The 21644-nt window shown below is 47.3% G+C and overlaps 1 protein-coding gene across 1 annotated transcript in view; it reads left to right on the plus strand.

Moving 5' to 3' along the window:
- The first annotated feature begins 224 nt into the window (after positions 1-224).
- Positions 225-21644, plus strand: part of LOC147891670 (phytochrome 1-like) — a 30876-nt gene continuing 9456 nt past the window's right edge. The window contains exons 1-2 of the mRNA XM_087387996.1: positions 225-2556; positions 2722-3523. Of these exons, the coding sequence (XP_087244122.1) occupies positions 510-2556; positions 2722-3523 (2849 nt within the window). The 5' untranslated portion in view covers positions 225-509. The remainder of the gene's footprint in view (positions 2557-2721; positions 3524-21644) is intronic.

A 21644-nucleotide genomic window follows, 5' to 3' on the forward strand; every position in this document is an offset into this window, starting at 1 on the left:
TGCCACGTGGATTGTAAAGGGGGGAAAGAGAGAGAGAGAATGGTGATGGGGGCGTTGACTGCGTTTGACCAGGAGAGGCAGGCCATGAAAGGCAAGGCGGAAGTGGGGGCCATGGGGAGTGCGCAGTGCGCGTGGCTTAAGAAGTGGAAGAAGGGGAATAAATAGCAAATTGATAGAAGCGTGCAAGCAAAACATTAAATATAGCTCTACTGGAGGCTGTCACTACCAGTGAGGAGAAGCTTTGCTACTCCTACTACTACAGCAGCAGCAGTAGAAGAAGAAGAAGAAGAAGAAGAAGCTGGGTTCTGTGACTACTCAAAAGATTAAAAGAAGCTCGCCGCCATTTTTTGGGGCTCCTTGCTTCGTGCCTACGAATTTCCATCCTCCCCACGTGGGTGCCAACATCCCTCCCATCTGCTGCTTGCGAGCTCCAAGAATATGCCCCCCGCCCCCCCCTCCTCCTCCTTCCCTTCCTCCCTCACTCCTTCTTCTTCCTCTTCTCCGTCTCCATGTTCTCCTCCAAGGTCACCTCCACCGCCTCCGCTGCTTCCTCCAAATCTAAACATTCCCAGCGCATTGCCCAGACCTCCGCTGATGCCAAACTCCATGCCTTCTTCGAAGAATCCGGTGGCTCCGCTTCCACTTTCGACTATAGCCAGTCCGTCGTCCATGCCAGTAAATCCGCCGGCGATGGCTTGGCTTCCCAGGAGGTCACCGCTTACCTCCAGCGTATGCAGCGCGGTGGCCTCACGCAGCCCTTCGGTTGCATGCTCGCTGTTGAAGAAGGGAGCTTCCGTGTCATTGCTTTCAGCGAGAATGCACCCGAAATGCTGGACGTCATGCCGCAGGCTGTGCCTACTGTAGGCCAGTTTGGACGTTTGAGCATCGGAACGGACGCTAGAACGTTGCTGTCGCCCGCCAGTGCTGCCGCCTTGGACAGGGCTGTGGGAGTTGTGGATGTTAGCTTGTTGAACCCCATCTCAGTTCAGAGCCGAAGTTCAGGAAAACCGTTTTATGCGATTTTGCATCGGAATGACGTTGGCTTGGTCATTGACTTTGAGCCAATAAAGTCTACGGACTCCTTGAATGCAGCCGGTGGTGCTTTGCAGTCTCATAAACTAGCGGCGAAGGCTATATCACGTTTGCAGTGCTTACCACGAGGAGATATTGGTCTGTTGTGCGATGTAGTGGTGGAGGAGGTCCGTGAACTCACTGGCTACGACAGAGTGATGGCTTACAAATTTCATGAAGATGAACACGGGGAAGTAGTAGCCGAAATCAGGCGTTCAGACCTGGAGCCCTATATTGGTCTACATTATCCAGCTACAGACGTACCCCAAGCTGCACGCTTCCTGTTCATGAAAAACAGGGCGAGGATGATTACTGACTGCACCTTACCACCGGTAACAGTAATTCAGGACAGGAACCTTGGCCAGCCCCTGAGCTTGACAGGCTCAACCCTGCGAGCCCCACATGGTTGCCATGCACAGTATATGGAAAATATGGGGTCCATTGCATCCTTAGTGATGGCTGTTATCATCAACGAAAATGAGGTGGATAGCAGCGGTCGTGCACATCAAGGCACGAGGTTATGGGGTATGGTTGTGTGCCATCACACTTCTCCACGATTTGTCCCTTTCCCGCTTAGGTCTTCTTGTGAGTTCTTGATGCAGGTTTTTGGGCTTCAATTGAACATGGAAGTAGGAATAGCTGCACAGGTAAGGGAAAAGCACATCCTTAGAACTCAAACTCTCTTGTGTGACATGCTTCTCAGAGATGCCCCTATAGGGATTGTATCTCAATCACCAAATGTTATGGATCTTGTCAAGTGTGATGGTGCGGCCCTTTTCTATGGAAAGAAATGCTGGCTTCTTGGCATCACCCCAACAGAAAATCAGATTGCAGACATTGCAGACTGGTTGCTTGAGCAGCATATGGACTCCACAGGCCTAAGTACTGATAGTCTTGCAGATGCAGGATATCCTGGAGCAGTCTTTCTGGGTGAAGCTGTTTGTGGACTAGCTGCAGCAAAAATCACTTCAAAAGACTTCCTATTTTGGTTCAGATCCCATACTGCAAAGGAGATGAAGTGGGGAGGGGCTAAGCATGACCCGGATGATAAAGATGATGGGCGCAGGATGCATCCCCGTTCTTCCTTTAGGGCTTTTCTGGAGGTAGTAAAGCGGAGGAGTGTACCTTGGGAGGATGTGGAGATGGATGCAATACATTCATTACAACTAATATTACGTGGTTCATTTCAAGATATCGATGACTGTGATTCAAAGACTATGATACACGCTCGGTTGAATGACCTTAAACTTCAAGGTTTGGATGAACTCAGCACAGTTGCGAATGAGATGGTGAGGCTTATCGAAACGGCAAAAGCACCTATTTTGGCCGTTGATGCTCATGGGTTTATTAATGGCTGGAATGCCAAAATAGCGGAACTGACGGGCCTTTCTTTTGAAGACGCCATTGGAAAATCTCTTGCGAGAGAGCTTGTGCATGATGAGTCTGTTGCAACAGTAGAAAGAGTATTGCTTTTGGCCTTGGAAGGTGACTACTGGTTTTTACCTTTCTTATGTAGAGGGATAATTATTTCTAATAACTACCTCTTATAAATTGATTCTCGCTGCTGTGACTCTGTAGTTACAACTTCCAAGTAGTCGAGGACCAGATATGTTGCTCGACCGTTGATGTCTTTCGACGCTATGTTTGCAGGTGAAGAGGAGCAAGATGTAGAGGTACACCTGCGGACATATGGTCAGCATGAACAGAAAGGGGTAGTCATTTTGATTGTTAATGCTTGCGCTAGCAGGGATGTGTCCAACAATGTTGTAGGTGTCTGCTTCGTTGGACAAGATGTCACAGGGCAGAAGATGGTAATGGACAGGTTTGTTCGCATACAGGGTGACTACAAAACCATAGTACAAAATCCGAATCCTCTTATTCCTCCAATTTTTGGTGCAGATGAGTATGGGTTCTGTTCAGAATGGAATCCAGCAATGGAAAGACTTTCAGGCTGGAAACGGGAGGAGGTTTTGGGCAAAATGTTAGTGGGTGAGATATTTGGACTGCAAATGGTTTGCTGTCGTCTACATGGGCAAGATGCTGTGACAAAGTTAATGATAGTTCTGAACAATGCAATGAATGGCCAAGATTCAGATAGATTCCCTCTGAAATTCTACGATCGACAAGGAAAGCATGTTGAAGCCCTGTTAATTGCAAGTAAAAGGACAGATGCTGATGGGAGGGTTACTGGAATATTTTGTTTCCTCCATACTGCAAGTCCGGAACTACTACAAGCTTTGGTGATGAAAAAAGCAAAAGAAAAAGTGGATAAGGAGCTACAGTATGTCAGGCAGGAGTTGAAAAAGCCGTTGGAAGGAATTTTTTTAACTCGAAATCTCTTAGAAAGTACAGAGTTATCTGGGGATCAGAGGCAGCTTGTTGAAACATCTGCGTTGTGTGAAAGGCAGCTGCGAAAGATACTTGATGATGACATAAATAACATTGAAGAAGGGTACGCCTTGTCTTCACTAAATCATAACAATCTCTGATATCGAGCCTCATTTATTTTGTTGATGTAGAGTTGTGGCTGTAGGCCTTGTGGTATTTCCTTTGCGAGCATGTTTTTGCATCTTAGGTGTTTGCTTTTTTCTCCCTCCTCCCCCCAAAACAGACAAACCTATTACACAATGAAAGAAAAGAAGAACGAAAGATGTGTCTTTCACATGAATTAGATTCACCTTGCATAAAAAGTTTTTTGAAAAAAGCATTTGTAACATGCTGAATTGATCACAAACAAAACAGGGAACTGGCCAGTTACTAATGCTACTGTAGTAGTAGAAAACATGGAGAACTTAATGAACATAACCAGTTACTTTTTGAGCCACAATACCACTTCTGTCAGAACCGGTTTTGAAACATCCTGAAACTTGCTGTCAAGACCCCAGCTAGTGTTATGAATACCCTCTTACAAAATATCTAGCTATAGAAATCTCCACTAACACAATAAAAGAGAAGCATTAGAGGGTAGTCATATCAAGGGAGAATTGGTAGCCTTCTGCTTCCACTACCCTCGTACTTTCATAGGCATTATACCCCCCCCTTTCCTTGTAATAGAGATCACTTTAGCTTCTCTCTCTCTTTCTCTCTCTCTCTCAAATTTAGGCTTAGCACATAGGTTGTTCTTTTCCTTTATAACAACAGGGTCCCTTCAATTAATAAACATATTAATTGATGGCTTCCATGTTGCTTTCAACATGCTTCCGTCAAGGCTACTATGAGGAAGCCAAGTCCTCTTTCCTGCACTGGCGGAAATGATGTCTCAGATTCCTGATCAGGACCTTCTGACCACCAATCTGACCAGAGAACTAGAACATGGTGGGAAACGAACGAGGTTCCTCTTTCTGCTGATCCTCGATCTCTGTACTTACAACGAAAGTCGTTTTTACTCTGGCTGAGGCTGTAATAAGTGGACCGATTACGCTGGCCATTTCCTTGTAGTAGTGAGGACAATCTTACTTCTTGTGGCCTTGTACTGAACAATTGTAACAATGGTTTTTGTTAATGGGCATGAAGGTTACATCACTCTCTCACTTAACTGTGTGATACTTTTGGTATGCATATGACTCATCACATCATGCACATGACTGTTGTATAGTGGAAAGTAGTAGTATGCTAACTATTTCTAAAATTATAGACTCAAGATTTGCAACCTGTTTACTTATTCGTTTTCTTGGTGTGTATGATGCTCCATATCCTCTCAACCAGACCTGATGTGCAGTCTCGTGACAGGATTTGAATAGCTAACTTCTACAAGGCAGGGTTAAGAATCCCAAATATCTCCCACCATTTAAGAGCAAACAGCCTGTTGTCTCTTTCCTTGGTGATAGCTCGGGAGAAATGACCGGTATGATTATGAAATTCCACAATATCGTCCTCAAGAGTGTTGACAATTGCAGAAATTGTAACTTATAAGTCACGACTCATAAGTCATAACAGATTACAGCCAAGCCGTGGATGATGTATCATGGTGTATGTGTAAATACTAAATACTAAATTACAAGTGTCAAAATTCAAATGTGAAGGGTCAAGACTCAGTGATCATTGCTCACCTATTATGCTCCACTGGTGAGCAAACCTTTTCCCGGTAGCTTGTTCGACCAGTGACAAGCACGCGATCATTCCATTTTGTAGGATTCTTCCACAAGACATGAAGCATGTGGGCAACAGTGTGGATTGGCCTATGTAACCATTTCACTTCTTGCTTTAAATTCTTAGAATATCATCATTCCTAAGAAGTGAGAAGGCAACATGAAAACTCAGACTTACATTTTGAATTAAGAATGGAGTTGAAAGTTGCCATTTAAGAAATTAGAAGTTACCTGTTGCGATCAAAGATAGTGGAATCCTCTATTGACTTTTGAAGGTTTTGCATGAACTTGTACAAAAAGCCCATTGTGCAACCCTCTTCTCAAAGAGGCAAAGTGTGAAGTACAAGGGCTCTAAGGCGACCTGATTACATAGGGCTTCCTGCCAAAAACCATTGTCGAAAACAAACCCCTCAACATTTTGTGCCTTTGGTTTCTTCGAGTCATTCTAGTTCAGCCAATCACCACTAGTCGTCATGCGATGCACCTTTATTTTGTTTCACCAACCTAAGAAAATTGAGTAATAAAGTACTTAGTGGATTGCACTTGCAAGTTTAACTTCCCAATTTGCAATCAATGTGCTACACTAACTTAGATTTTAATAAATGATTACCTGCTAAGTACCAAGAAAGTGTAATAGAACCATGGCTTCACGAGCTCCCATTGACACTTCTTGCTGAAGAGAGCAAATGCATGCGGCTTGCAGGTAATGAAAGTGACTATTTGCATCGCCCACTCAACCACATGAGACACTTATGCTAGGTTTTCAATGTCCTCCATTAGTCTTTAGAAGATGTGAGGCACAAGGGTTCTACGCAATCTCCGGATAATTCTGCACAAGCAATGCTTCCATCCTTTTACAATTGAGGCCGATATCACTGATGACTTGCACCATGTTGTATTCCCCCACCTCTTTTATGGCTGCCTCAATGTGAAACCTTAACCAAACCACAAACTCAGCTACCGTAGTCCACTTGCAGCAATTGGTCAGTTCGCACTTGGGAAACATGTCTTAGAAGCATCTGGGATCCAAATCGCAGCAACGGCTTTCAATTGCTTCATGTTGGAGCTGATCGCATATGAGGAAAGACTTCGCCTAGAAGCTGGAAACTCTGAACAGCTGGGTAGAATCTCAACGAAGGGGCTAGAAAGTAGATTGTAGAGAGAGCAAGTGGGAGCAGGAGAGAACACAGCATTGGGGGTTAGAAATAAGGACCCTCCCCCCCCCCCCCCCCCTCTTTTATGGCTGCCTCAATGTGAAACCTTAACCAAACCACAAACTCAGCTACCGTAGTCCACTTGCAGCAATTGGTCAGTTCGCACTTGGGAAACATGTCTTAGAAGCATCTGGGATCCAAATCGCAGCAACGGCTTTCAATTGCTTCATGTTGGAGCTGATCGCATATGAGGAAAGACTTCGCCTAGAAGCTGGAAACTCTGAACAGCTGGGTAGAATCTCAACGAAGGGGCTAGAAAGTAGATTGTAGAGAGAGCAAGTGGGAGCAGGAGAGAACACAGCATTGGGGGTTAGAAATAAGGACCCCCCCCCCCCCCCCCCCCCCTTCCCCTCTTTTGCCCCCCAAAACATCCCTCTTTATTGCAATAGAAATCTCTTAGTACAAGGTTGCTCACAAGGGAGTAGAGTTTGGGTACAACTAAGAGCCTAGAGGCCCTTAATTTATAGACTAGGGTGGGTAGCTAGAAAGCACCTGCTTTCTAAAAGCTGCCCTCCCTGCTTTCCAAAAGTTGGAGCTTTCACTTTCCCAAACATGGGCTTTAGAGCTTTTCTTCAAAAAGGGCATTTTCTTCTAGAAGTGGGGTGCCTTTAATGCCTTTTAGCCCAAGTGGGTCCTTAATTAAATAGGGCGCCACTTCTCGTATGCTTTTCCCCATTAAAAAGTGCTGCACCTTGTACAAACAATATCCAACATTTGAACGCATTAGAGGTTAGTACATTTTAATTCTTGGACTATTCCTATGCAGCGCAAAGGAAAATGAAACTAATTCGAGTTATTCGCAGTCAGCTTTCTTTGCCCAAGGTCAATATAGAAGATTTCTCTGGGTCGGCTAGGTGGTGCAGCCTAGTCGGGCCTAGAGGCAGGGCTGCAGCCCTTGTAGAGCAGCTTGGCAGCCTCCATATGGAGCAGCAGGTGGTCGGCTACCTAGGGCTGCTGCTGGCCAGCAGTCGGCCTGTTTGGAGTAGGGGCTCAGCCCTCTTAGAGGGCCTTGTGGAGCCCTGTATATAGGGGAGGGGTTCGGTCCCCTAGGGGCTTGTAGTCGGCCCTAGAGGGGGTGAGTGGGCCCACATATGAGGCTGGTCAGCCCCCCCTTTATGCTGACCGACTTGGGGGGGGGGGGGGGGGGCAAGGGCTATATATATGCCCCCCTCCCCTCATTGTTCATCTCAGTGTGCTGCATCTTCAGCACTGTTGTCAGCCCTTGATCAGCTTGCTGTGTAGAGGTGTTCCACAGCAGTAGAGGGTCTTTTGCCTAAGATCACGTTTCAGTTCACTCCTGTTTCTTTCTCTTCCTCTTAGTGTGGTGTGTGTGAGGTTTCTCTCTCTCTCTTTCTCTCTCTCTCTCTCTCTCTCTCTCTCAGAGTACAGTATGGATGCACCCCCTGAGTTGATCCCATGAGATGAGATTAACTGTATCTTACGGTTAGACCTCTTCCAGCTCCACACAGCTCGGACTTGGGGGGGAGATCAAGAAATCCCCACCAAGACCCAGTTCTACTGCGACGACTTCTTAATAGTCTCGGAGGAGGGATTCATTATCAAACCCCAGTATCTCGAGGACAGAGGAGTCTCACACGCATTGAGGATCGCAATTGGGCAGATGCGGGTTCCATCCCATTAGTTGAGGATTGAGACAGGGAGAGCAGCACGTATACCCAGAGAGCAGCGGATATGTATGCTATGCACACTAGGAGTGATTGAGACAGAGGAGCACTTTCTCTACGCCTGCCCAGCCTACTACGAGTTCTGGGGGTGATACCACATGATACCACTGTCTCTGTCAGGATGGGAGTGGGTTCGGACCACTGTCACGATTGATTCACTTCCATGACCACGTCTGCATTGGGCTCTATCTGCTTGAGATGCACCAACACAAGGAGACCCTGCTACGATAGATCAGAGAGCAACAGGAGGTGACCAGACCATAGGACTTCACAGGGAAAGAACAGCCATAAGGGGCTGCCACATGGGCAGCACATGAGCTGTCATGTGGGCAGCACAGCAGCCTTTCAGAGGCGCTTCAAGGGCTGTCTGTACAGGCTGGAACAGGCCCCGAATAGAGGCAGACAGGTGGCACTGAAATCAGCAAGGGTGTGCAGACCTGGGACAGGTGGCACAATTGTACGGAGCAGTACAGAGGGTGTGCAGACCCGGGACAGGTGGCACACAACTGTACGGAGCAATACGCGGCTGGATGAGGCCTGTTGGAGCAGCAAAGGAGGCTGCCATGAGGCAGGGACCTGCCTTTATATAGGCTGGGCCCTTGCCTTGATTGGAGGGCCAAGGCCCTAGAAGAGTGGGCCCAAAAGGCCCCGGTTTGTGAGCCCTAATAGGGCTGGACCAGCCACAGACTGGTCAGCCAGTTTGGTGCAGGCTGGTTGGTTTTTGCCAGCCCCCTTGGGGCCTATAAAAGGAGAGGCATTTGGCATCACTTGAAGCAGCAGTTGGGGAGCAGACAGCAGCAGCCACAGGCCCACCCTTGGACCTACACATAGGAGGAGAAGGAGGCTGACATAGGACTGCAGACTGAGCTCAAGGTGCTGCCCACATAGGCTGGCTTCCGGACAGCAAGGTGGAAGGGATCTAGATAGAGAGTCTACATATGCTCGAGGTGGAGCACGCGGGCTCAAAGATCTAGAAGTGTCACGCTTGTAGTAGGACCTTTTGGTATTGTATCCTGTCCTACTTTGTGGACGGACGGAAATATAAAGAGTTGCTTCTATATTTGTCTCTGAGCATTGTCTATTTACTGGCTTGCACATTTATGCACATAAGTTAAGAAGTTTGTGATTCCACACCTCACATCACACTGTGTGAGCACCTGGGCATTACTATCAGTCTTCCGCTGTGCGTACCCTTTGTTGGGTCATTTCTAACATGGTATCAGAGCCCAAGTAGGAGGCTCACAGGTGTGGGAGCTTGAAGGCAGGGACCTTGTTGAAGGACGATTGTGATTCAGACGCTCTTGGGAATTGACTTCCACGACTGGAGGATTGTGCCCTTGCGAGAAGGAGGGTGACTCAGGTTCAGTCAGGTGCGTTCTGAGTTCTGGTCTACTAAAAAAAATTGAGTGTGGTTGACTTTGCTGTGTGATATAACAGTAGAGATGTCAACCTCTACAGCCTCTTCAGCCCCTGCTCTCCCTTCCTCCTCCCCCAGTCTTCTCTCATTCACTATCCCTAACTTCGGAGAGTCTGGGAAACCAGACGGGACCGACTACCTGATCTGGAAGGTGAAAATCTAGAGCCATTTAGTGGCTCGGAAGTTGTGGAAGCTGACAACGGGAGTGGAGGCAAAGCCGGAGGACAGTAGACAGGCAAGGGAAGATAGTTATGGTAGTAGACAGAGAGGAGCTCGAAGCTTGGGAAGACAGAGATGCCCATGGCTTGGCATTAATCATCGGGACTACGGCGGACTGTGTGCTTTCGCATATCTAGATGGCGGAGACGTCAACAGAGGCGTGGGTCACTCTGAAGGATCTCTACGAGACGGACAACACCTCCCAAATTTTGCTTCTTCAGCATCAACTTTACAATCTTGACATGGAAGGAGATACACTACATAGCCACTTGACGAAGGTCAAGGTGGTGAGGGATCAATTGGCGGCAGTTGGTAAGAACACAGACTCATGCCATTTGGCCTTGATGGTAGTGAGGAGGCTAGCTGAACTCTGGTGCAATCAATCAGCCAAGCACTTCCCAACGGGTTGCCTCAATCTAAATCCTCCCTGGCCACTGTCCAACAACATAAATCAACCCTTCTTCGCGAGGAATGAAACCCAAACGCAATAACTAGCCAGCAACCATCCCTCGTTCAGCCTCATCTTCTGATTCTGTGCGAGAGTCAGCGCCCGCTCATAATCTGGCGGGTCGAAGTTCCAAATGGTATAACGGATGTTGGTGTCCAATCCTCGAATGAATTGCTTCATCTTGGCGCTCTCCGTCATGCCCAACTGTTGCGCCAGCGTGATGACCTTGTTACTGTACGTCAACACAGGCAAACCATTCTGGGAGAGACGAGAGAACTCATCCTCCAGGTCAAACATATATTGGGGTGGGAGAAAACGGGCTTTGAGGTCGGCCACAAACGTTGCCCAAACGAAATTCGTCTTAAACGTTTTTGGGTTAGTATACTTACTAGCCCAATGTTGCCACCAAGTCACCGCCTCACTCGTAAGATGAGGGACTGCAAGGTGGACTTTATCTTGCTCATCTTGAATCCGTGCTAATGGAAAATGAGCTACAAATTGATGAATGGTCACACTTACCATCATACTTAACAAAATTTGGAGTGGACCGAGTGAGTGGTGTTACCTTTGTCGCAGATGAAGTTGTGGTGGTGAAGGCTGTTGCGCTTAAACTTGCCTGCATAGCGGCTAACATTTGTTTGTGTTGGAGAAGCATTGCCTCTCGGTCTAGCTTTTGTTGCCTCTCTACTTGGGTGAGCTTTGCGCGTCGCAGTGTCTCCTCATTTTTGCATTTCTCATGCATCAACAAGAGCTGCAACCTCCTTGAATATGCGAGATTAAAGGAATCCCTGGTATGCTCTGATCGCCGCGTATCACGGAGGGCTCAAGTAAACCTTCAACAATAGTGAAGGTGTCTTGCCGCCAATCAGGCGTCGGTACATGCTCACGGAACCATTGAATCCCGAGGATCATGTCGCACCCCATCAAAGGAGTCAAAATAAAATCCCGCGTAAACATGGCCTTCTGAATTGAAAAAGTGAAATGGATGGCCTTATGCGTGATGTGTGTGCGCAAGCCGGGCGTGAGCTCGTCCACTGCAAGCTCGTGAGGCACCAAGGTGCACCCCACTGTCTTGGCAAGCTGAGGGGAGATGGCATCTTTTGAACTCCCCATATCGAACATGACAATAAATTGATGCCCGTTAGCTGTGCCGTACGCTTGAATGAGCGCCTTCTTTTGATATGAAAAATCGCCCTCCTTACTACTTTGAAAGACCATCGTGGGAACGGCATGTTAAAAATCAAGAGGGAATGAATCACTCAAACCTCCACCCAAGATCTCTCCAACTCTTACACACACTCAACTTAGATAGATGATCACAGATGCAACAAACCCTCACTCAGAAATAAATATGGACGGAGAGAGAGAGAGAGAGAGAGTATATTCATCCACCGGATGGTGGGCAGAAAAATAGCTCCAAGGGAGCAGTACAAAACACAGCAAAGTGCTAGAGAATATTGATGAACTCTCTCTCTCACAAACTGCTCCAGATCTGAGTGCTGAACACAGCCTTGGAGAGGGGCTTTCAGTCTTGCACTGGATGCTGGAATGAATGGAGGAGTGGGCCTTTTATAGGCACTGCCCAGGCCCCTTGAGTTGACTGACCAGCAGGGTCGGTACCCTGTCTGGTGGCCGACCACATGGGCCCTAGAACAACGACCAGGGTTGGCCCTGGTCGGTGGCCCTGGTTGGGCCGACTTGGCCTGCCACAGGCCCCTATATAAGGGTGCCCTGTGCAGCCAGTCTGCGCTGCTGCAGGAGCCTCCATGTGAGGCCTAAAGCCCTGTTTTACCTGCTGTTGCAGGCTGCAACCAGCCCGTGTGCTGGTTGCCTATGATGCCGGCCTGAGTCTCTCTCTCTCCCCAGCCCTCCTACCTCTCACTGCCCCTTGTCCCCTCAAATCGGGGGCTCACAGGTGGGCACAGTGAGTTTCTAACACCCCCCCTCAATGTCACAACTGTGGGCCAATCCCCATTCGTTTGATGAGGTGCTCCATCTGTTCTCGAGGAAGTGCCTTCGTGAAGAGGTCAGACAAGTTGTCGGCGGTCGGGCAGTACATAAGCTCGATCACGTCGTCGATGATGAGCTCTCGAACAAAGTGGTAATGAACTTCGATGTGCTTGGTCCATGCATGGCACACTAGATTCTTGGCAATGGCTATGCAACTCTGATTGTCGCACATCAGCACTGTTGCGTCCTCTTGACACACGTCCATGTCCTCCAGAATCCACCTCAACCGCAGTGTCTCACACGCTGCTGTACACGCGGCTCTGTACTCTGCCTTTGTAGATGAAAGGGCCACTGTGGGTTGCTTCTTACTCAGCCAAGAGATGGCACCAGATGCAAGTAAAAAGCAATACCTTGTTGTTGATCCCCTGGTGTCAGCATCACCCGCCCAATCAGTGTCTCAGAACCCGCCTAGTTCGATGCCTTTGGTATAGGTGATCCCGTAGGTGCAAGTACCCTTTAGATACCTCAGCACCCGTAAACCTGCATCCCAATGACTCTTCCTGGGAGAAGTAGAGAACTGGCATAATAGCCCAATGGCATAACAAATATCAGGTCGAGTATTGGTAAGGTAAAGCAAACTTCCTGGACTTCACGTCCATTGGAAAAATAGGCCACTGGAATTGGGCAGCAAGGGCAATCACTGTCTGGATAGTAACCATGCGAGTTGTGGGAGCAAAAGTTTCATCAAGATCCATGCCTTCAGTTTGAGCAAAATCTTTGACCACTAACCTTGCTTTATACTTATCCAAGCTGCCGTCTGATTTGTATTTAAGTTTGTATACCCACTTAGTGCCGATGACTTTTCGTCGTGGGGCCTGGCCACTAAGTCCCAGGTACTCTGTCTGCATGGCAGCCTGCCATTCTGGATGGTCCTTCGCCACCTCGAAGGTCCTTGGCTCTTCAAGCTGAGCCACCAACGCAAAATTCACGGATGGGGTCTTCTGAAGACGTTGTGACCATCGCAATCGGGAATTGCTACTCTCAGGTATTTCGGTGACCTGAGAGTCTTATAATGTCCGTAGGTACCATTGGGGCAACCTCTTCTGCTTCTTAGTGGGAGGAGGAACTGGAATTGCTTCTGGAACATCTTGCTCTTCCTAGAACATCAGCTTTTGATTTCGCCACCTCTTGGATGGTCAACCTGGGGCGGGGTGGGTTCGGGGGTTGAACAATCTCCTTCTCAATCTGAGGCTCCTCCGGGGGTTCAGGTTGCTTTTCCTCGAAGACAACATCCTGACTAATAAGGATCTGCTTCTTTATTGGGTCGAAGAGTCGAAGGCCTTGGATTCTTCGCTATATCCAACAAAGATACATTTTCTGCTCTGGGAATCAAGCTTGGTCCTGTCTTTCTTGTGCGCATGCACCCATGCGTTAGAACCAAAAATACGAAGATGAGTGATAGAGGGCTTCTTACCAAAAAATGCCTCATATGGAGTCTTGTCCTTGACGGCCTTCATCTTGGTCCTGTTGAGAATGTGTACGGCTGTATTGATAGCTTCACTCCAATAGGCTTTAGAAAGGTTTCTACCTCGGAGCATAGCAAGCCCTGTCTCCGTGGTGGTTCTATGCTTCCTCTCGGCTACCCCGTTTTGGTGAGAAGTATGTGCTGTGGTGAGTTGTCGCTTGATCCCATGCTTGCGACAAAATGTGTTGAACTCATTTGAGGTGAATTCTCCTCCCCTGTCTGTACAGAACGTCTTGACATCCTCCCCTGTCTCCTTTTCAACTATGACCTTTCAATCCTTGAACTTCTCGAAAGCCTGTGACTTTTTGGCCAAGCAATAATGTCGGCATGAACCAACTCAAGAGGTTTGCTGGCCCGAAATGAGGCCTCTTGTGGGAACTTGTCCCTGTGCTGCTTGCCTTCTAGACAAGCCCTACAGACACCATCCTTGCGTGTAATTGGTGGAAGTCCATCCACCATCTTTGACTTTGACATTTCAGCCAAGGTTCCATAGTTGACGTGACTGAAGCGCTCATGCCAAAGTTTGGACTTTTCGTTGTCTTCATGAACCAACCTTGCATTGAGGCGGTACAGTCGGTTGTCTTCAACTCCTTGAGCCACCATTTTTCCATTTGCTTCGGATGTGACGGTGATCTTGCCATCTTGAAAGAGAACTGCCATGTTGTTTTTGTCCATCTGACTTACAGACAGTAAGTTCTTGCAAAGGTTGGGTACATAAAGTACTCTAGAGATATCCTTCTCCTCACCCGTGGTTGTAATGAATGGAATGCTACCGATGCCCTTCACAGGACACGCCCGGCTATCCGCGACAGAAACTTTGGAATCCGGGTGTGTACTTTCCATGGTTTTGAACCAAGTCTTTCTGCTAGACATGTGCTTTGAAGCACCGCTGTCAACATACCAACTCTCTTTTCCTTCACTGACTGCATATGTTGAACAATGTTCATTGATTAAAAACAACTGTCCAGTAGCACATTGGCAGAATCATTCTTAGGCTCTTCTTTGTTCCTGGCTTCTCTCTTCCGCTTCTGATCCGCCTTCTTCTTTCAGCATTCTTTGGCGGAGTGGCCAAGCTTTTCATAGTAATAGCACTTCATTTTCTTCTTTCGGTCAGCGTCCTATGACTTCTTGAACTCCTTTGGCTTGCCTTTTCCAGGCTTGTCTTTGGCCACTGATGCCTTCTCGTCGGTTTGCGTAAAGAGTTTCTCTCGAGCCTCCTCTTGAAGCAGGAGTGGGCCAAGCTCCTCATAGGTGATTGGCTTAGTCCGTTGACCCGCAGTGACCGTAGTCACAAAACTTTTGAAACTCCGTGGCAACTTGTGGAGTGTGAGCAATGCCAATTGACTCGAGTCCACCTCTTGACCAACCGCTGCGAGCTGGTCCCGCACGACTTTCACCTTTGTCAGATGGTCATGCACACTATCACCCTCATTCATATCAAGATTATAAAGCTGATGCTGAAGAGTAATGATACGGGCTGTATTATCGGTTTCATACAACTCCTTCAGTATGGCCCACGCCTCTGAAGACATCTCTGCCAACTGGATATGAGGAATCACAGCATCTGCTGTCGTGCCAATTAGCATTGCTAAGGCTTGAGCATCCCTCTCCTCCCATGCACTGAGTTTGCGCTCAAACTTGCCTGCATAGCGGCTAACATCTGTTTGTGTTGGAGAAGCATTGCCTCTCGGTCTAGCTTTTGTTGCCTCTCTGCCTGGGCGAGCTCTGCGCGTTGCAGTGCCTCCTCATTTTTGCGTTCCTCACGCATCAACAAGAGCAGTTTTTCAAAATCCGTGGTTCTTCTTTCTTCCAGCGGCTTTTCTACTTCTTTTTCCTCCAGACGTCGTTTTGTCTGGTCTGGCTGTCTTCTGCTTTCTTCCCGCTGGGATGAATGCTTCGAGTTGCTGCAGCAGGACCCGATTCTGCTCTAGAAGGTTCGCCATCACTTCTTGAGCATTTGGCGGAAGCGTATCTTGTTGGTAGTCTTTCTCCTCTTCAAAGTCTTCACAGTTGAAATCTTTTCTTGACCCTTCCATGGTGCTTGATTGTGTGTCCTTTCCGGATCTCAGCACAACCATACACTCGCGGTAGTCAAGCTGGATACAGACCGAAGCTCTGATACCAATGTAACATGCAACGGTTATCTGATCGTGTAATTCCCAACAAGACCTTCTTTAAACCCTTTGCGAGGAATGAGCGTTGTTTACCATAGAGAGAGGAAGGAGATGAGGGTAGAGAGAGAGTAGAGTCGACAACCGATTGGGTCCCTATACCCACTGAGGGCCCCCTCCCCCAATCAGGGGAGAATTTGCTTTATACTTGGAGAACTGAGAAATACAAAGAACACTCTTCAAGAGAGCACGGAACACGCTTTTGAAGAGCTCACTGTGCACACGTATAGCAGACCCAAAGACTTGAGAAGCAACGCCGACCAATACCGAGACCTTGATGCTGTCCACACTGACGATGTAGGACGCTTCTGCAAGGCAAGGAAGAGGCTTGTGCTGTCTAGCGGAATGCAGGGTTACTACGTGAGTGAGAGAGTGAAAAGCTAGAAGTGATAGATCCTATGAGAGAACTGAGAGATGACGGAAATATAGAGCTGAGAGTGAGCTGTGTAAACTGTAAAAGAGAGCTGAGAAAGCTGAGGAAACAGTGTCCAAACCTCTCTCCGTTTGCTGGTCCAAACCTCCGACTGTTGTGCTGCGTGGTCACCTTCAGATCAGGCTGAACTGATGGCCAAGGGACTGAGGCTAGAGCAGGGCCAAATCTGAGGATCTCAGGGGCTGCACAGGAGGCTGAAGTGGAGCTGTAGGAGGACTGAAGGCAGGAGCAAACTGAATGAGAAAACAGGGCAGCCAAGGGGCCCTTTTATAGCGCTGGACTGAGCCAACCCAGTCTGTAAACAGACTGACTCAGTCTGTTTTACAGACTCAGTCTGTATTACAGACTCAGTCTGTTTTACAGACTGGCTGGCCTACAACCAGCCTATAAAAAGCCCTCCCTGGCTCATTTGCCAAGGGAGTTTTTGGGCAGCCTTTGCAGGCTGCCTTCCCTGCTTACCTGTCCAGCCTTTGGGGACCCTAAAGGGACTCCTAACCTAGGCTAAGACCTAAAGTATAAGATGGAAACACTTTAACCTACTATTCTCCAGTGGGTACTAGTGAACAAGAACTGACTACTGACTTGACCTAAGGCTGAGAGACTGACCTACGTAGCTTGTGCCTGACTGTCCCTGGACAAGGGCTCACAAAGGGGTCACAGCATACGACAAAATCTCCTAATTGGGAATTATAATACACTTGTCGATGTAGCCAATGTGTCACCTTGCACCCAAGTGCAGGGGTGCATGTGACATAAGGGGAAGAGAACTAGAGAGAATAGACAGCCAGCCCAGGATGCAGCCTCCAAGAGGGGGGTATGTCACGGGGTCGTGATGTTTTTGTTGCAAATAAACCCTTGGATAAGTTGGGCCTTGGGGGATTGGCCCAGAGGAATTGTTAGTTCCTAAAATACCCCCTAAGAATTAATGTTACGTGTGGCACTAGTCCCTAGGTGCATCAATTAGCTTCAACTGCTAGGGGCAAGGCCAAGGAATTGTGACCAGAAATGGGTTAGAGTTTTAGCTGATGTGGCAGGTCAATATGCCACGTGGCAGTCAAATTGTGCACGTCCTTGTGTGCGCCTGTCCCAGCCCCTCCTCGCCCGTTTGGCCCTCGTGGGCTCTTGTCTTTTGCTTGATGCCTGTCGGTGCCTCTCTCTCAGGGGGCGTGTCTTTTCAGAGTGCCGTTTTCGGTGACTCCTCCCCTACCGACTTGATGCTGCGTCCTCTTCTTTGCCTTGCGCTATTTTCCATAAGTACTTTGGTGTGGTCGGCCCTCCTAGAGTGGAGTGTCTACCTTTGGAGCAGGAGTCTCTTGCTAGCCTGCGGCTCATGACATCTCTCTCTTGTTTTGTCTTTGCTGCCCTTCTGAGGGCTAGTTGCTGAAGCTCGACACCCTTCTCCTGGAGCTGTCTTGGAGTTGATTCGGGCCTTCTTAGTTCTGCTCTTCATTCACCAGGGCTGGAATCTTTGGTGGGCTATTGCTCAATTGGGGACCTGGAAGGGGATAGGTGCGAAGAGTTTGGGTCGCCCCTCTTCCATGGACAGCTTTGAGAAAGTCCTCAACTCATCTTGGTGGTTCTGATGCATGGCTTCTCTCTTAGTCACTTGCTGCTGTTCGAACCATTAGCTAGCAATCTTGGGTTGTGGAAGTGTCCAGATTGGATCTAGGCGTTAGGTTCAGCAGTGCTTTCCGAGCTTGGTTAATGCTTGAGCAAATTCGGAAGACTTTGCTGTGGTTTTCTACCTTTGTGGGGCTAGACATGTTGTTTTGGGACTGCCTAACCACTCTAGAGAAGCTGGATGCTCAGTGGGATGCATTGGACAGCTTGTATTGGTCACAGATGATGGGATATCTCAAGGTGTATGCCCCAGGCACACCTTGGTTTCTATGTGTGTGTGTGTGCTAGAGGCACAGTTAGGTGCCCATAAGCACTATTAGGTGGTGGTAGATGCCACATAGGATGATTGAGCGAATCTAGGAGCAGATGGGCGACCTCAAGACGAACATTTTGAGTCACTTTGCAGCTCATTTGGTTCAGTAACAAAGGAGAAAACGTCAAAACACAGACTCAGCCTGCAGCAACTCCCCTGGGCAAAACAGCGCACCATTTTGCCCAACCTCTGTGCTGGATCTTCTCCTTAGTGAGAGCTTTCTTTTGCTACAGAAAGCCCCTTGAGTGCTTCACTCTGTTGCTCCAATTTCGGCCTCCAGCCTCGAACTGCTCAATTTGGGGATAACTGTGATTTCTCTTTCCGCTTGCAACTATCTCCAGAGGTTTCATGATAGAAAGTTCTGAAATTATATCAGTTATCTTTTTTCTTTAGGATGTTTGATCATTGGATGTGATCTAAAGCACATTTGAGTTGCATCTTTGGAGCACCTTTCTGCAGTTTGACAGTTTTACAAGCATATGCATAAAAAAAATTGTGGTCAAAGGTCAGCATTTCTTCAAAGATTTGACTGGCAAAGCTGCATTTATTATTGCTTGACTGTATCATATCAGTTTAACAGAGATCTACCCTCTCATGGCTACCATATTGACAGAGATCTACCCTCTCATGGCTACCATATTGATTATGGATAAGTTCAATGGTAAAGGCTTTCACACATGGCAGATGAAGGTTAAGTTTGCATTGATGAGGGAAAACCTCTGGGGGCTTGTCAAACCGGCTTCAACTTCTTCTTCAACAGCCTCCAATGCTGGAGAATCCTCAGCTCCGACAAGCAAGAGATCCTGCTAGAGAGGAGAAAGCCTATGGCATCATTGCTCTTGCCTTAAGAGATGACTATATTCATCACATCTCTGACTTAGAGTCTCCTTTAGAAGCTTGGCAGAAGCTTGACATTATTTTTGGTGCTAGCTCTCACATCTCAAAATTGTCACTTAAGATTGCTTTCTTTGAATTGAAGACGGTTAGTGGCTTTTCTTTGGCTGCCCATGCCAATCATATGCGGAGTCTCATGACTCAACTTGCTTCTATCAACTCTCCAATCACTACAGATGATGCAATGGCAGTGTTGCTCAAGAGTATGCCTGAAGATTATGATCATGTTGTTACCACTTTGAAAAATCTTCCTAATCCTAATCTTGAAGGTCTTATTTCTGCTCTTCAAGAAGAAGAAAGGCACATGGAACTCCGGAGAGGCAATGACACAGCCTATGCCATAAAAATCCAGAAGGGCAAGTTTTCACCTTGCAAACATTGTGGAAAGACTAATCACCTCTCAAAAGACTGCTTCAAGATCAATCCATGCAAACACTGTGGCAAAAACAATCACCATGAAAAGTTTTGTAGAGCAAAAAAGGAAGCAACTACAAAGTCAGAAATTGCCAATCTACTTTCAGTTGATGTGCCTCCACAAGATGAGGCATCCTATGAAGATTATGCTTTTTGAATCATCTCCATATATGGTCCAGATCTCCCTTTTTTATGTTGAGTCAAGGTACTCAGCCTGGATAGTCCTCCAAAATGAATGAAATAAACTATTGTGTTTTATAAACACCTCTGGTCACCATATGATGTAGGCCATGTGTATGTGTTTTGCTCCATGGTACCTCCTGCAGACATTGTGTGCATGTACATGCAGGGGGGATAACCATTGGAAGGTCTTTTGTATCCCTTTTGTTTACTTCACACCCTTGGGAACCCCTTGCTAGCATGAGAACCTAGCCATAGATTTATCCTTGATCACCATGAGATGGCATGAGAAACTTTGAGACTAGATGTATCCTTGACATAGCCTGAGGCATTCCCTTGAGGGGGGGTATGATGGGATATCTCAAGGTGTAAGCCCCAGGCACACCTTGGTTTCTATGTGTGTGTGCTAGAGGCACAGTTAGGTGTCCATAAGCACTGTTAGGTGGTGGTAGATGCCACATAGGATGATTGAGAGAATCTAGGAGCGGATTGAGGAGATGATTGTGGAGCTCAGAGGTCATCAGTGATGTCAGTGATCATGTAAGAGGTGCCTACATAAGGACCTCACCTTTCTTCATTCTATAAGCAAGCATTCTCACTTTGTGTTCACTTCATGCTTTCCCTTCAATTCCCCAACAACAGATGTGAGGTGGGAGAGAGAGAGAAGGAGAGAGCACACCGACACACACGATGGACACAAGAGTGTGGGGATAAGAAGTATGTGTGTACATCCCCTAGTACACAGTCAACCTTTTTATATCAATGGATAAGGTTACAACACTAAGTGCACCGTACTTAGTGTACTTAACAATAAAATTACTAACTGTACTTAAGTGTACTAACTGTACTGGGGTGGCCATAGTGCCTTTACCCCAACAACCTCCCACTTAAAGGCAATATGCCCTCAAGTAAAAATAAACGAGAGAAGTACAGCATATACACAATGGAGTATAAGGCCAAAATGAGGCTCAACCTATACCCATCAACTGTCGGCAATGTGCAAACTACTCTGCAGGCAAACCTTTTGTCAACAAATCTGCTGGATTGTCATCCGTGTGAATCTTGACAAGCTGAATCAGCTTATCATCTATTACCTCCCTGATGAAGTGATACTTCACATCAATGTGCTTTGTCTTTGCATGAAAGACAGGATTGTGTGCCAACTGAATAGCACTATGACTGTCACAATGCAACAATGGAATATCACCTGTAATGCCCAAGTCTCCCACTAGCCGAGATAGCCATAAGGCCTCCTTGCATGCCTCTGTGGTTGCAATATATTCAGCTTCCGTGGTAGACAAGGCTATGCACTGCTGCATCCTTGACATCCATGACACTGCACCTCCAGTGAATGTATAAACATAACCGGTAGTAGACTTCCGGTTATCTGGATGACCAGCAAAATCTGAATCCACATAACCATGCACCTTTGCATCCTGCTTGCCAAAGCATATGCACAACTCCTGTGTGCCCTTCAGGTATCTCATGATACCTTTCACTGCATTCCAATGCTTCTTGCCTGGATTTGCCATATATCTGCTAACCACTCCCACTGCAAACGCAATATCAGGTCTGGTAGCAACCATGGCATACATGAGACTGCCACAAGCTGAAGCATACGGAATCTTGGCCATTTCAGCCCTATCAGCATCTGAGTGTGGGCTATCCATTGCACTGAGTTTCACATATGGAGGCAATGGAGAACTAAGGGTCTTCCCTCCCTCCATATGAAACCTGTGCGATACTTTGCCAATATATTCGGTTTGAGACAAATACAACAAACGCTGTCCCCTGTCTCTCCGTATCCGCAGCCCCAGTATGTGATTTGCATCACCAAGGTCCTTCATATCAAAGGCCTCATGCAATCTTTTATTAAGGTCATCAAGCTCCTTACGAGCTTTACCAGCAATAAGCATGTCATCCACATATAAAATGAGAATGATTAAGTTGCCATTTGCAGCCCTTTTGGTATATAAGCAGTGATCGTCATCACTTCTCCTGA

This window comes from Dipteris shenzhenensis, chromosome 17 (genome assembly GCF_047967505.1).
Source record: "Dipteris shenzhenensis isolate YYH24624 ecotype China chromosome 17, Dip_SZ_1.0, whole genome shotgun sequence".
Classification (NCBI taxonomy): domain Eukaryota; kingdom Viridiplantae; phylum Streptophyta; class Polypodiopsida; order Gleicheniales; family Dipteridaceae; genus Dipteris; species Dipteris shenzhenensis.